General features: G+C 38.5%; 1 protein-coding gene across 10 annotated transcripts in view; it reads right to left on the bottom strand.

Moving 5' to 3' along the window:
- Positions 1–13,983, bottom strand: part of AKAP13 (A-kinase anchoring protein 13) — a 342,871-nt gene that overhangs the window by 59,914 nt on the left and 268,974 nt on the right. For all 10 annotated transcript variants that reach the window (XM_067695979.1, XM_067695923.1, XM_067695933.1 and 7 more), the window contains 2 exons: positions 11,905–12,097; positions 8,943–9,051 (listed from right to left, as the gene is read on the bottom strand). In XM_067695979.1, the coding sequence (XP_067552080.1) occupies positions 8,943–9,051; positions 11,905–12,097 (302 nt within the window). The remainder of the gene's footprint in view (positions 1–8,942; positions 9,052–11,904; positions 12,098–13,983) is intronic.

Here is a 13,983-nt window from a genome sequence, read left to right as displayed (position 1 = left end):
TTGATACTGATCAAATGAGTAGGCCAGATACATTTTTCCTCCTTCCACAACTATCAGACCGTAAACTAAAATGGGTCATTAAATCTAAGGCTAAGTCAGATAGGATAATAAGTAGAACAAATACAGAAGGAACAATACCACTATTTTACCTACGACATGTTAATCAAGGTTGAGCTACTTTAGGACTTAGATGAGAGAAAGGCCGCAATCACACAATGATTAATGGTTTCCAAGGTTTTAGGAGATCAGGTATAGAAACACTTGCGGTGTATGATTCCAGGTAGACAAAGGTTGCTCTGTATAACTACTGTTATAATGTGGACAAAGCACACCCTTTCTCCTTGAGGTTACTCTGAGTAAAACTTTAATTTGATAGAGATTTGAAAATGTTCCACTACCAGATTACCAGCATTTGGAACTCTTAAAAACTCCAAATTGTTCCAGATTCTGAATAGAAGTGCAAAGTTGAAGTTATTACTAACATACAGCCAACAGGTGGCAATAATGCATGAGAAACTTAAAAATGAATTCTAAGTCTTCAAAAGATTGCCTTCTATAGTTTTTCCTTTTACGTATTTGGGGTTCTTCTTCTATTTCAGTTATAATGCATGGTAACAGTAGCCAGAAGAAAGAGAAAGATGAAGAGTAAGATCCGGGATCTATCTTCCAGCCCTGCATGATCTAGGTGTGAAACCATCAGCATTTTAACATCAGAATGCCTTAATTTACTTAAACAAAAATCAAGAGTATGGTTTAGATTTGGGGGCTTTAAAAATTTTTCCACTCAAGGAGCCCTGAATGATATAAACAGCATTAAATTCTCTCAGGCTGCCAGGATTCTGTTGTACACTTTATCAATTACCTAGTAAGTTACCACCCTAGTGATATGAACAAAGTAAAAATAAAACCCATAAAGAAAAACACCAACCAGCAGAGAGCATGGCCAAGAATAAGCTCCCAGAAGGTCTCTGTCAAATAAACTAAAAACAAATACGTGATTTGAATACTGGGAGAATCTATGACTCCTATAAGGATTTCCAACTTTTTGGCTGCTGAAAGGTATTTTAATTCATTTACTATGACCTCTGAGATGTGGTTCTGAAAACAGTGATTAATCCACCAATGTTTCTAAAATCAATGCCCCTGAAATTCCTAAAGTGTCATCAACTTTTCAGGGCATCTAAGAATATGATATAACCAATGTTACTTCCATGATATGATTGTAGAAATCTGTCACTGAAGTTAGCCTATGAAGTACTGTTGCACGTAAATAGCATATTTCAACTAGACCTTTTTTTTAAAAGGCATGAAATAACCTGCAGACCTAATATAACAACATTCCAGGACTGGAACTACTGGATGGACACAGTCAATATTTTTTAAAGTATGTTCCTTGGAACACTCGTCTCATGAGATGTTACACATCATCATGAACATACTGTAGTTACCTAGGTTAGTAAGTCTGGGAAACACCGCATACTGAATGCTGCCTTGGAAATTCACAATATACACATTAGCCTTTGAAACCTGCTTAGAACAGTTTCCTAAATTTATATGGCCAAGAACCAGCCCTTTCTTTTTCTTCCTTTTCCCCCTTCCCCATAATTCTCACTGTATTTTTGAGTTTAAGGAACACATTCTGAGGAATGCTGGATATTTGATTCAAAGGTTTCTTCAAGCTTCTATACTTTTATGATTACATCAGGTTGGACTAACTGAGTAACCAGTGCTGATTTACTGAATAACCAGTCATAATTTTACTAGTGGTAGAAGAAATACTACTGGGACCTTAGTTTTTTTTTTTTTGCCGTGCTGACCTATTTCCCAGCATATTACAAATACTTTGAGATGAAACAGCTTTGAGAATTTCTGAACACTCAAAGTTGCAGACGGATTTTCACAACTTCCCTCCTATGACAACTGGTATAGACTGAATATCTTGTGTGCCTAAACCAAATGCCTTTTAATTGTGAGAAAATATTGAACATATAAGACCTTCATTTGTGCATAAGTCACTTTCCTTTAAGAATGCAAAATTGTCACCCTGAGCTTGATATTGCTTAAATATTAATATTTAAATATTAAATAATTATTTAAATATTGCTAAAACTTAGGATCAGCAAGTGGTAGGGAATTAGGATGCTTAATCATATGGATATTGTAATTGCCTGAGACTCATATGAGTTATATGAAATGAAAATAATTTATTATTTAACTTTATATTAGAAGTAGTTTTTCCATTAAAAATAGCAATCCTGGAATCATCTAGAAATCCTGCACAATTGAGAACAGTGATTTTCATGGGGGTGGCGGGACTCATTTCCTCTCCAAACTTACTAAAACTGATACCTTATAAAGTTTTTAAACTAGGTTATTATCAAGTAACAATATAATAATCTGAAACCTACAGTGTAGTAAGAGGATTGAAAAATAAAAGTTCAAAAGGAGAAAAGGTAGGGAAACAAATATCTAACTTCCACCCAATAATCCATGTGGTTTAATCTCAAAGAAAAGGTATTCTTAAATAAATGGTCTGGGGGAGTTCCCTGGTGGCCCAGTGGTTAGGATTCCAGGCTTTCACTGCCATGGCCGGGTTCAATCCCTGGTTGGGGAACTGAGATCCCACAAGCCGTGCAGCATGGCCAAGAAAACTCCAAAAACAAACAAAAAACTGACAAAGATTAAAAAAAAAAAAAAAAAGAAAAAGAAATGGTCTGAAAGGTGAGAAGAAAAAAGTTTAACATTAGTTTTTAAGTATCACAAGTGGACATCTAGGTATCTGTCCCATGAGACAAAAAAAGCAAAATAATGAAAATGAAATTTACATGATCAAATGGAAAGTTTTGTGAAATTACTACTCAGCATTACAAAAGGTACAAGGTAGGATGGGAAGCCCTTATGCCTTTGAAGGTATCTCTGTTCTGAGAGGGTGTCTCAGGACCTGGAATCAGGTCACTAGATCTGTCAGCACTGGTAGTGTAGAGACGACAAAAACTTTGTTGTTTTATCCAAATTAATTTTCAAAGCAAAGCATGAAGACGAATGACTTAGAAATGATGACATGCAAGGGGAGAAAAGTCCCCAAATTTCTTAGTACCAAGCCTACAGCATTTTCAGCACTGGTCAGACACTGGAGAACAGCCATTGGACCCCAAAGTTGCTTACTTACTATGCAACTCTTCCTCCTCACAACTGGAATAAGAAGAGCCAAGAGAAAAGAGAGTTTTAGACTTAAGGAGGAGCGGAGAGATGCTGACGGAGAAGGAGATCCGCCTTGTTGGCTGCATCTGCTGCTGGGCTGAGGAGTGGGTGGACAGAAGATGTTAGAGCACGCAGATCATACCAGAACAGAGTGAAAGGCACCTCAGACCCACAGTGCCGAGAATAATGTCACTGGCCTGGATGATTCCAGGAGAGGCGTCTAGGTGGACAACGTAATGTACTCACATTTTCATCTTTATTTCTGAATATGGCAGAATTCTAAAGCAGCTTAAGAAAACTCTTCCAACAAATACGTACTTGTTAGATTATGAAAACATGAAGTATATTACTTTTCACAGTCATCATTTACAGCTGGAGTTTTTTTTCCTTCAAAGTAAGGAAACGCCTGGAGTGTCCCTCAGGATCCCGTACTTGGCTCTCTTCCCCCTCACCCCAAACCCCCTCATTCACTGTCTCCCCTTCGAGTACAATCTGCATGTGATATAGTGGTGACTCCACAACTTTCTATTTTCAAGCCAGGTCTCTCCTTTGAATTCAAGCCTCATTCATCTCACTGCCCACCTGTGGGGTGGATATCCCACAGCAGCTCAAACTGAACAAGTGCATATATCAACTTACCCCCTTCCTCCTGACCTGTTCCTCCTCCTTTATTCCTTCCTTTGGTGAGTGGTACCTAACATCTAACTAATTATCCAGAACACAAACCTGGGTACCATCCTTGAATCCTCTTATCACATCACTCAGTCCTTCTGATTTTGCCTTCTAGAATTCTCTGAACATCAACTTTTCCCCTACTGCCAGTGCTCTACGGCCTGGTTCAGGCCACCATCTACTCTCACCAGAATCTTGCAATAGCCTTCTACTGATCTACCAGCCTCTCCTCCCCGACACTTTCTTCAGTGTGGTCTCTCTGAAGTGTTTGAATCAATTAATTAATCAATTTAATCAACTTAAATCCCTCCATTGCCCTCAGACAAGAAGCCCAAATTCCTCAGTCTAGCTTTCCACATACTAGTTCACCCAGCGAATTCCTAGACTCCTCTTGGTCTCGACTCTGGTATCACTTTTCCCCAGTAAGCCTTCTCTGGTGTCTCAAGTCGGAGGCTCCTAAACACCCAACGTTTCTTTCAGTTGCTGCATTTATCATCTTCTGTTACACTCAACTGTTCTCATGTCCATCAGCTTAAGTGTGGTGAGAAAAGGAACCGTGTCTGGAAGTTCATCCCTCTCCTTTCACTGTCCAGCCTGGTGCCTAGCAAAGAGTAGGTACTCAAATATTTATTGAATAAATAAACAAATTAATAAATGAATTTCCTTTTGTCAGGCTTTCTAGAAGCTCAATAACCTAAATAAAATGAAGGAAAAAGCCCTGTACCTACCCAACACAAAAGCCACTCCACACCCCAGATAAATGCTAAGTGATGACAGACTGCAGGGTGCAGCCACTGCTCGTAACAGAGATCACCTGGCACAAATTCATGTACACTGGCTTTTTAGGCAGCGACGGTCGAGTACAAAAGTAAGATATCATTTTAATGTGTGTTCTAAAGTATTTCCAAATGTAAAGTAAATTTAGGAGATGAAAATGAGCTCTCTTATTACCCCAAATCTAAGAGTATCCCCTTCTTTTGTCACACGATCATGGATCATAAAGAGAAACCTACTTGTATGAATAAGGAGTATCTTCAACATATATGGAAAGAATATGTTCTGTTAACACAGGGATTCAATTTTATAACATACTCAACTTTAATGACTACATATATATTCCAGCCTTGCAATATAATCAAAAAGACCAATATAAAAAGTCTATTTGCCTGACTTAATTTTTGTTCTGACAAATTTGTCAAATGTTATCTTCTCCCAACAGAACTACCCTAAGAAAATAAATGTATTCCAATAAAGTCTCATCCCACTGTCCAGTTAGAGAGAGAAACTAAGCACAGAAAGTAAAGATAAAATATCCTCATTAGCATCGATGCCTAACTTTCTATACGCCCACCCTGATCTTTGGTCACATGGATCATTTAGCTTTGAAGATCTGGTGCATTTTATATATGTAAGTACCACACTTCAAGTTCTTAAGACCCACTTAGCTTTCGTAGTCTAATGCAAGCTATACAATTACAAGCTAGTGTTGCCATCAAACATGCATAAGGAACTTGGTCAATTCACACACCATGAGTGAAGGTCTGAGAATGATTCCAAGCACAAGTGCCATTTGTGAACACCGTTCTTTGTGATAACAAACCCTGAAAAATGAAGGGCAAAATGAAATCTCATTAAGAAGCCCAGGAGGTTAAACTGTCTAATGGGTATCATTCTCTTTTTAATATTACCACCACTAATATGCTTAGCAGGTATACAACCAAATAGTTTACTGTTTCTAAGCATCTTCTGGGTGCAAGCAGTGAAAAGTTAAAAAATATAGTCTTGTTAAGGGATTGTCTGTAATAACTGAATTATTCCATATCTGCAAAAATAAAGTTTGTTTTTAAGCTCTACTGAGAAACCATCTGAGTCTCCTGGCAAGCTGTAAGTCTCCACTCAACCCTATGTTGGGAACACATTTCCTGGAGCGGTTCCTCTGAGGGCAGTCCTCCCCGGCATTTTCCCACACGACACACACAGCATCAGTGCTATTCTGATTCCCTAAAAAGATGAGCTGGCAAGATGCCTCTGTCATGTTGCCCCCACCAAGACAGCAAATCGAAGACATGGGCTAGGACAGCTTTCCTGCCCATTACGGTTCCTAAATCAGCTGTCGCCCATCTACTTTCCACCCCAGAGAATGACACAGAAATATTTTAGTTGTCGCCTTTATGTGGTATTGTCCTCTACATCAATGAATTTTTGAAACAGATTCCAGTTTGGGAATAATGCTGAGTTTGTCTGTTTTTCTAATCTGGCCAGTGACCCAATGATGGGATATTCCAGACAACAGCTCGGTGGACACACGTTTTCAGAAATGCTCAAATGGTAACAGCTATGAAAGGCTGTGGGAGAAGCAGCTAATTTCCTTCAAGGTAGAAGCTAGAACACAAGTAATAGCTGGGAAGTAGTGAGATAAGGCTGAGTTTAGGAAGTATTTTGTCCCTAGACAAGCACACTCATAAGACACAGCCACTTAAAGAAAATGAGGGACCACGTTCTAGTTTCTTCACCATTGCTTAGAGTCTGGTCAGAGAAAAACGGACCCTGGCACTGCCTGTACACTGTGAACTCATTCCATAAAGATAACAAATGCTTATCATAAGCCAGGAAACACGCTAATGTGAATTTTAAATAAATTCAACTTAAGCCCTATCATATTATTAGCTCTGTTTAATAGTTCAAGGACCCAAGGTCACAAAGCCACTAAGTGTGCTTACAATAAAGCATTAGTTAAAATATCTTAAGTGTACCACACACTTTAGGCTTTAAAACCACTGGGCAGGTTTTAATTATGATAGTTTCAGCAAGGACGACCATGGCCAAAGATGACTCATGCAGAGTATTTAAGGGATCTGGAATGAAGATTTCTGTCTGCGGCAAGTCGAGAACTACCCAGTTACCCTGAGACTTAAAGGCACAGCATGCAAGATACAAGTTTTAGCCTTCTGTTTAACAGCCAGAATTTTTACATCTGCAAAAAATTTATGTTTCTAGAGCAGAATAAAAAAATACAGTTGGGAAAATTAATTGTATATGGGGAGGACTAAGGAGAAATACTGTCATTAGAGTTGATGAGCCCTCCAATTATAGTATATGCTAACTTAGGGAAGTAAGTGGGGCTGGCTAATCATTCCAATCTGCATGAAATGTACATGACAAATCAGAATGAGGGTACTCTACTTTGATGAAAGGGTTGGACTCTTGCTCCAAGCTCTACTCGTGACAGCAGTCAGCTACTGATCTCAGTACCCCTCAGTGAGCTGAGCCACAAGTCCCCAGCAACGAGATGTGCCAGAGTTCCTGGCGCTAGAGGACAGTGTTTCCTGGGGGTGACCCGCATCATTTAGAGTGCTGGTTAGCAACTGAAAGCATAGTCAAAAACCATCTTGTTTTTTGGAGGAAAAATAATGAAGTGTTTCATGTATGAGGCAAGAGAGTGTGTCACAGAACAATGGAAAAAGCTCTCTCTCCGGGCCACATTCTGTTGGTACTGGGCAGCTGTTGCTGCAGGAGCAGGCCCTTCACCAGGCCACGGGAGGAGGGGGTGCAGAGCTGAAACGCCTCACGGACTGTCTTTGGTTATCAAGTTCTAGTTTTCTGGGTTCAAAGCCACTATAAACTATTTTGTTATAATAATTTTCGTTCTATACCAGCAAAACCACTAACCCAAAGCCAAATCAAAACCAAACCAAACCAAACCAAACCAAGATCCAAACAAAAACAGGAACTGCTATTTCAGTCAAGTTCTGTGAGGTTGTACCTGTTATCTTGGGGAATAAGTCATTATTAGGCACCTTTAGTCCAACAGGCCAGACTGGTATTTGAAGTACTAATCATATGAAAATGAGGACGAAGTTAACAGAATTATCCATTATGCCTTAACTCCACCATGGAAATTAAGAAAATGAGGCCTCTAGTAAGTCAAAAATGGAGACAGAACATCCCATTAATGCAGGGCAGCTACTCCTGTCCTCAACTCTTTTAAGATGAGTTATATATCAGGGGACGCTGAAGAAACACCAGAAATACCAGGAGGGGTTATACCCTTTGCTTCAGCCTCCTGAATACATGATCTTTCAGCAAAGAATGTAATGTACCATACTCTCTTTGATGAGAATTTAAATCTTTATATCAAGATCCCACACTGCAACTACTCATGAAAAAGAAATCTATTTTTAAAATAAAACAAAAAAAGTGGGGTTTCCCAAAGAAACCTTTCTGTGGCAAACATCTGGATCCAATTCAAATATGTTTTCGAGCATCTTTAATTTGCAAACGCTCTGTGCCTGTGGATGCCCGACGTCTCTACTAACTTTCATAGTCATGGATCCTGAATCTGCATACAGCTCCAGTAATCATTTTTGGCTGTAATCCTTTTGGCATTTACTTAACTGACTAAAAATGTATCTCAGTCTCTCTCTGTCCTTCAAGAGCTTGACATTTTTAAAGAGCTCAGGAAACTAGTACTGGATAAAATGTGGATAATTGTACTGTGGTAATACAAGAAAATATCTTTGAGACACAAGAGCATTATATGTGTAACTTACTTTCGAATGTTTCAGAAAAATCCTTAAGGACAGAGATAAAGACAGGGAGCAAGATGGATAAAACAAGTGTTAAGATAACATTTGGAGGCTCCAGGTGAAGAATATGTGATTAAGTCTTTGTACTGTTTTTGCAACTATTTTAAAAAATAGTTATTTTTAACTAGAAAATAGTTATAAATAGTTAAAATATTTTTATTTATAAATAAAAAACAGTTATTTTTAACTGGAAATTATCTCAAAATAGAAAGTTTTTAAAAATGTTTGTCAGGTTTAGGCCTAAGAATACAATGAATTTAATGTGTAAAGGAGATTTTTATGTAGTAAAAGGAGGAAGATCCCCAAACTGAACTCTGTGTCACCTTTTTTGTAAATGATGAGCCATTCATTCAGAGGAACAGGCAGGCAAATGCTGTAAGGTAACGGCATAGGGTCTTAAAGTGGGGGAAAAAAAAAAAGAGAGAGAGAGAGGAAAAATGTTTAAAATATAATATATTTAATTTAAAAAAGTAGTATACTCACTGTCCAACCCAGGATGGCTGATGGTCATTAATGAGATGGATTTTGTCAATGGGGAAGAAATGGCTGATGTACAGTAATTAAATCCCTGTTGTTTAGATCTGTGACATGTCTGTGAAGGAAAAAAAGTAAACAGGTTCTGAGTACCTGCTCTCATATTTCTAGATAAGCACCGAATTTTACATTCTGACTCAGCCTAGGGAAATAAGGCAGTACACAAGAGGAATAAGAGCACAGGCTTTGTAGTCAGAAGTCTTCCCCGCCACAAAACAGCTGCTCAACTTCAGAGAAGCTACCTAGCTTTTCTGAGCCTTAGTGTTCTTATCGGCAAAATGGGGATAGTTAGAGTATCCATCCTTTACAGTTGTCTCATAACCCTCATAATACCTAATGATGTTTCAAACTTCGTAAGTGCATAATAAAACATCTACTGAATGCATAATCGATAAAAATAATTTCACTGGAAATACCAAAACTACATATAGTTCTTGCTCTTTGAAAATCTAAATATCACTTACAGATATAGTAGGATACCAGTAATATCATTCTTATTTTAAAGAGTTGGAAACAGAGATACAAGTAGAACGTGTTTTAAGATCACAAGCAAAGTTGCCTGTGCATCTGGACAGAAGCCTAAATCATTTTCACTTCCTCTTCTAAGATTACACTGCTTCTACATGAACATGAGGGTGACTGGAATTTGACAACTGAACTCCCTCAGTAAATTCACAGCCACTTCAAGGCCATGTAATCCAACCCACTGCAGAAGTTCCTGCAACAAAACCCACGACAGTCAACTAGTGTTTATTAGTATGCTTCCAGTGATGATGGGATCCCTCTCCTTTTGCTTTGAGAGAGGCCATTCTAATTGGCAACTAACTTTAATCACCATAAATCTCTTCCCTTCATAGGAGGCTGAAATCTGTGCATGTCGAAAGGGAAGCAATGAAAATCCGTTACCAGGGTGAACTCAATTGCGCCAAAGACTTCTGATTATTTAGAGTTTGTTCCATGGGTAACCATGGAGTCTGAGGCAAACAGCTGCTATGTTTTGAATACAACTGTGAGGTCTGAAAAATGACATCAGTGAAAGGCAGAGATCTTCAACAGGAAGTTGGCTGCAGGCAACTTGTGCACATCAGTGATACCAGCAGCTCAAATATCCACTCTGAGGTTACACACAAGATGGAAAACTATGGGTGGGCAGAGCCCCTGGGAGACTAAGCACACAAGGTGCTACACTGTCAACAACTTCAGCTAGGCAGACTCAATCAGAAAGGCCATTAGAAAGACATCACTTACTATAAAACAGGGTCACAGCTAAAATTCCTAGGAATGTCAGTTCAGGAAAGGTTATTACATAAACAATATTAAGAAAATTAAAATGTTCTCATTTCCTCATTAAAAGTCATCTACTTCAAAGACATGGAAAAAAACAGTGGGACTAACAGTCTGGAATTCTGAGTTTAATACTGTTCAGCTAATAGCCAGTTACAAGGCTTAGGCAAGTCACTTAAATGGGCTTGAAGTTCTCACACACCAAAGCTTGAGCAGAATAGGAAGGGATATATTGGCCCTAAGTCTATGATTCTGTTCACAAGCACACAATTTTTGGTATTTTATGTGGTCCTAACAAATGACTTCCAAAGGATTCTATACATGTAAAATGCAACTTTTTCACTTGTCAGACTTTCCACTTGTCAGAGATGCTCTCGGTAGTCACCAAATTACAGTTTCCTATTTTTTTCCTCCCTCTTCCTGTTACCATTAGGCTAAATAAATCTAAACCATTTACTTCAATGAATATATTCTCTGTATTCTTGTTATTTTTCTATAAAGTATCAGGCCAAGAAGCCACGGGTGGGGGCCAAAAGGAGGTAAAATTCCTTTAGGCCTTCAATTGCATTTTCCTTAGGCCTAAATTCTCTTAGGCCTTCACATGAGCATAAGCGATACATTCATTTCTAAGGTAATCCTCTAGTGCCAAATTTATATTTGGTCATATCATTGCTATGTAGCAGGATGTAATAAAAAATTAAATTTCTACACAAAACCTTAGTCACTGATTCAAAGAACAGGTTAAGGTTTTTGTTTGTTTAATTTGTAATGTTTCCTTACGTTTCTATCTAAAATGCCAGTCACCTATTCAGAGACAGGCGTTTAACTTTTTTGTTTGTTTAATTAGACATGTTTCATTTGAATGTGTATCCCAGAATCCTCTCAGAAGTTAATCCAAAGTCTCCTCGGCCGAAGAGGAGGAAAAAGGACTCAGTGGGGTAGGATGCTAGAAAAGCATACGATTCAAATTCTCAACTCAAAAACTCCCTGACGGTAAGTGATAAAGAGAAGATGAGAACTAAGAAAAAGTCGCTTGGTCTGGTGGAAAAGCAAGCCCAGGACCCTTCAAGACAGGAATTTCAAGAGCATGATAGTGGTGGACATTAGGTGGGGAGAAAGAGAAGGCAGGGAGTGCAGACGCTGTCTCAAGTAGCTTGGCAGTGACAGGAAGCAGAGAGAATACTTAGTTGTTGCCTAGACAATGCGATGAGACAAAGAATTTTTCTTCCCCAGGAAGGAGAAACTTAGGATATGTTTTTGAGAATTGGGAAATTTAACAATGGTAAGTAATACACTTCAAGACTCATTTTACTACTGGCGTGGTAAAAGAAGTTCTCAGACAAGAAGAAAAACTCAATTTAATATCCTGGATACTCTCCTAATTTCAAAATGTTTGCTTTGCTGGAATATTTAAATCTATGCAGATTAATGGCATTCTCTAATTAGTATTAAGTGCTAAAAAACTGCTGTGTGCTACACTGAGAATATTATATAGTGGGTAAGTAATCATAGCTCCTAGCCTTATATTAACATAAATCTTGCCTTCTTTGTTCCTAATATGAGGACATATTAGGGAAATAAAACTAATTTTTTCCAAATTAGCAACATATACCCATTTCAGCCTTACCTGCTGATCAAACATCCTATGTTCTCTCTGGCCTGATTCCAGATCCTCTTCTGAAAGTGACACCAACGAGTCACCCCTTTCCTCACCACTAAAAGGGTGTCTGAGCTCTTTGGTGTTCGAAGAGTTTACTTCCAGAGATGAGGATGACTTGTTTCCAATACCAGCTCCTCCTGTCAAGCCTTCTAGACTGAAACTGAACACAGAACCAAGAGTTAATTCATTCTATTTCTGAGTTTCAGAAAGGAAGGAGGATACAAAATCCCTTTAGCTGTATCTCCCCTGCTCATAACTATTTCTATGTCACCCAGCAAAACCATCTGCAAGGGCATGGCCATGAGCGCCACCTACCATTCTCCACAAATATCCTGGTATGCTGAGAAACACACTGCACTTAAGATTTTTTTTTAAAAAACCTCATTCAACTTACTCAAATGCTGAACCACTTAAGGTCATTTTCTCAGACATTTTTCAATATACCATATGGACAGGCCACATTAGCTTATTGATCTTTTATTCATGTGTGTTTTTTTCCCTTGATCTGATGTGATCAATCTTTGCCAGAATCTGAACTCTGCAAATGCCAAAGAATGAAATGGCACAGAGAAAATATGAGCATAAGTAACTTCCAGAAGGCAAAGAGGGAGACCTAGACTTGCCCTTGCATCCATCAAGTGGACCTTTATAACTTTACATTCAACTATAGTCTAGTTGACCTTTATAACTTCACAGGTATGCATCCACCCCCAGAAATCCCACATTACGTAGGAGCATTAATATCTGTGCACACCTGCCCGGACAACAACTGCTTTGACAGGTTTCCTGAGAATTGTTAGCTGCAGACAGGCACATGTGACACCTTAAAGGGCAAAAGCTGAAAAGCTACTGCATCTAAAAGAGGTTTAATTCCCCCCCCCCCCCTTAATACTGACAAAGGGGAAAAAAGCAAACTTAAGTTTTGGTATCTAAAATGGGATCCCTGGAATAGACTATGTGGTTTGTGGAATGAAAAGCATTTTTATGTAAGCAGGAGGCTATAGAGAGAGGTTGGCCATCTATCATCCCTGGGGGTTGCTAGACAGAATAATTCACATCCGGTTACAACTGGATCTCAGAATACAGCTGTAGCAGACCATGTCCTCAGTTACAAGCATCTGGAATTGTATTTGAAGGTATACTGAAGCTATTTAGTTATCTCTGCTCAAAGTTAATTGCTACAAAAAATTTATGTATGCCAGTCCAGAAGGGTTTCTATTCGCTCTTTTTCACCATGAATTACTTATTATGAACTGAAACCGTATGCCTCTATTTTCTTGAGTGAGTAGATTAAACAATGGACTTTGTTTTTCTTATTTCAATATGACAATAGAAATCATGACTAACTACACATAAATGTCTCTGTAAAACTCATTTTCAATAGCAGGGATAAGAAGACAGACTAAGTGAAGAAATTTAGTTTTCTATTATGAATTATTTGTAAAGACTGGGAAAGCCAGATCTATGCTTACCACAAAATTTAAACCTGAAAATGTTTTAGTAATTAAATCTGGCTGCTTAGTTGAGAGAAGAATATGCAATGATGAGGAATCTGTGAGCTTGGAATCTAAACAGATTGGTTGGTGGTCTTTTGTCACTTTGTTATACAGCAACAACTAACACAACATTGCAAAGCAATTGTACTCCAATAAAGATGTTAAAAAAATAAAGAGATTGGTGGATTTGGAAGTGTAAAAAGATGAGTGCATCTTATTAGCTGCCTTATTTCTGTTATTTTTTTCCTCAGGATGTAGGAATTCCTAGGATCTGGGAATTAGGACAGATCAAAACAAACAGAAAAGTGATTTATCATACCACTGAGACAATTCTGTGCAGAAAACACCAAATCTATAGCCACTTGAGCCAAAAAGGATGCATCAGGGTATACCATCTAACTCCTAGGCTGTACCCCTTCAACTGGATCAGTGGTGCCCACAGCAGAGGCAGCAGAACACTGTGCTCACAGCCAAAGCAGGCTGCCATATGCATTCTAGCCACACAGAAGCCAGCTCCAAGCCAAAAGCTCAAGTGCCGTATTTTAGGATT

This window comes from Pseudorca crassidens, chromosome 1 (assembly GCF_039906515.1).
Source record: "Pseudorca crassidens isolate mPseCra1 chromosome 1, mPseCra1.hap1, whole genome shotgun sequence".
Lineage (NCBI taxonomy): Eukaryota > Metazoa > Chordata > Mammalia > Artiodactyla > Delphinidae > Pseudorca > Pseudorca crassidens.
Note: the sequence above shows the minus strand (reverse complement) of the source record. Positions and strands in the feature narration are given on the sequence as shown.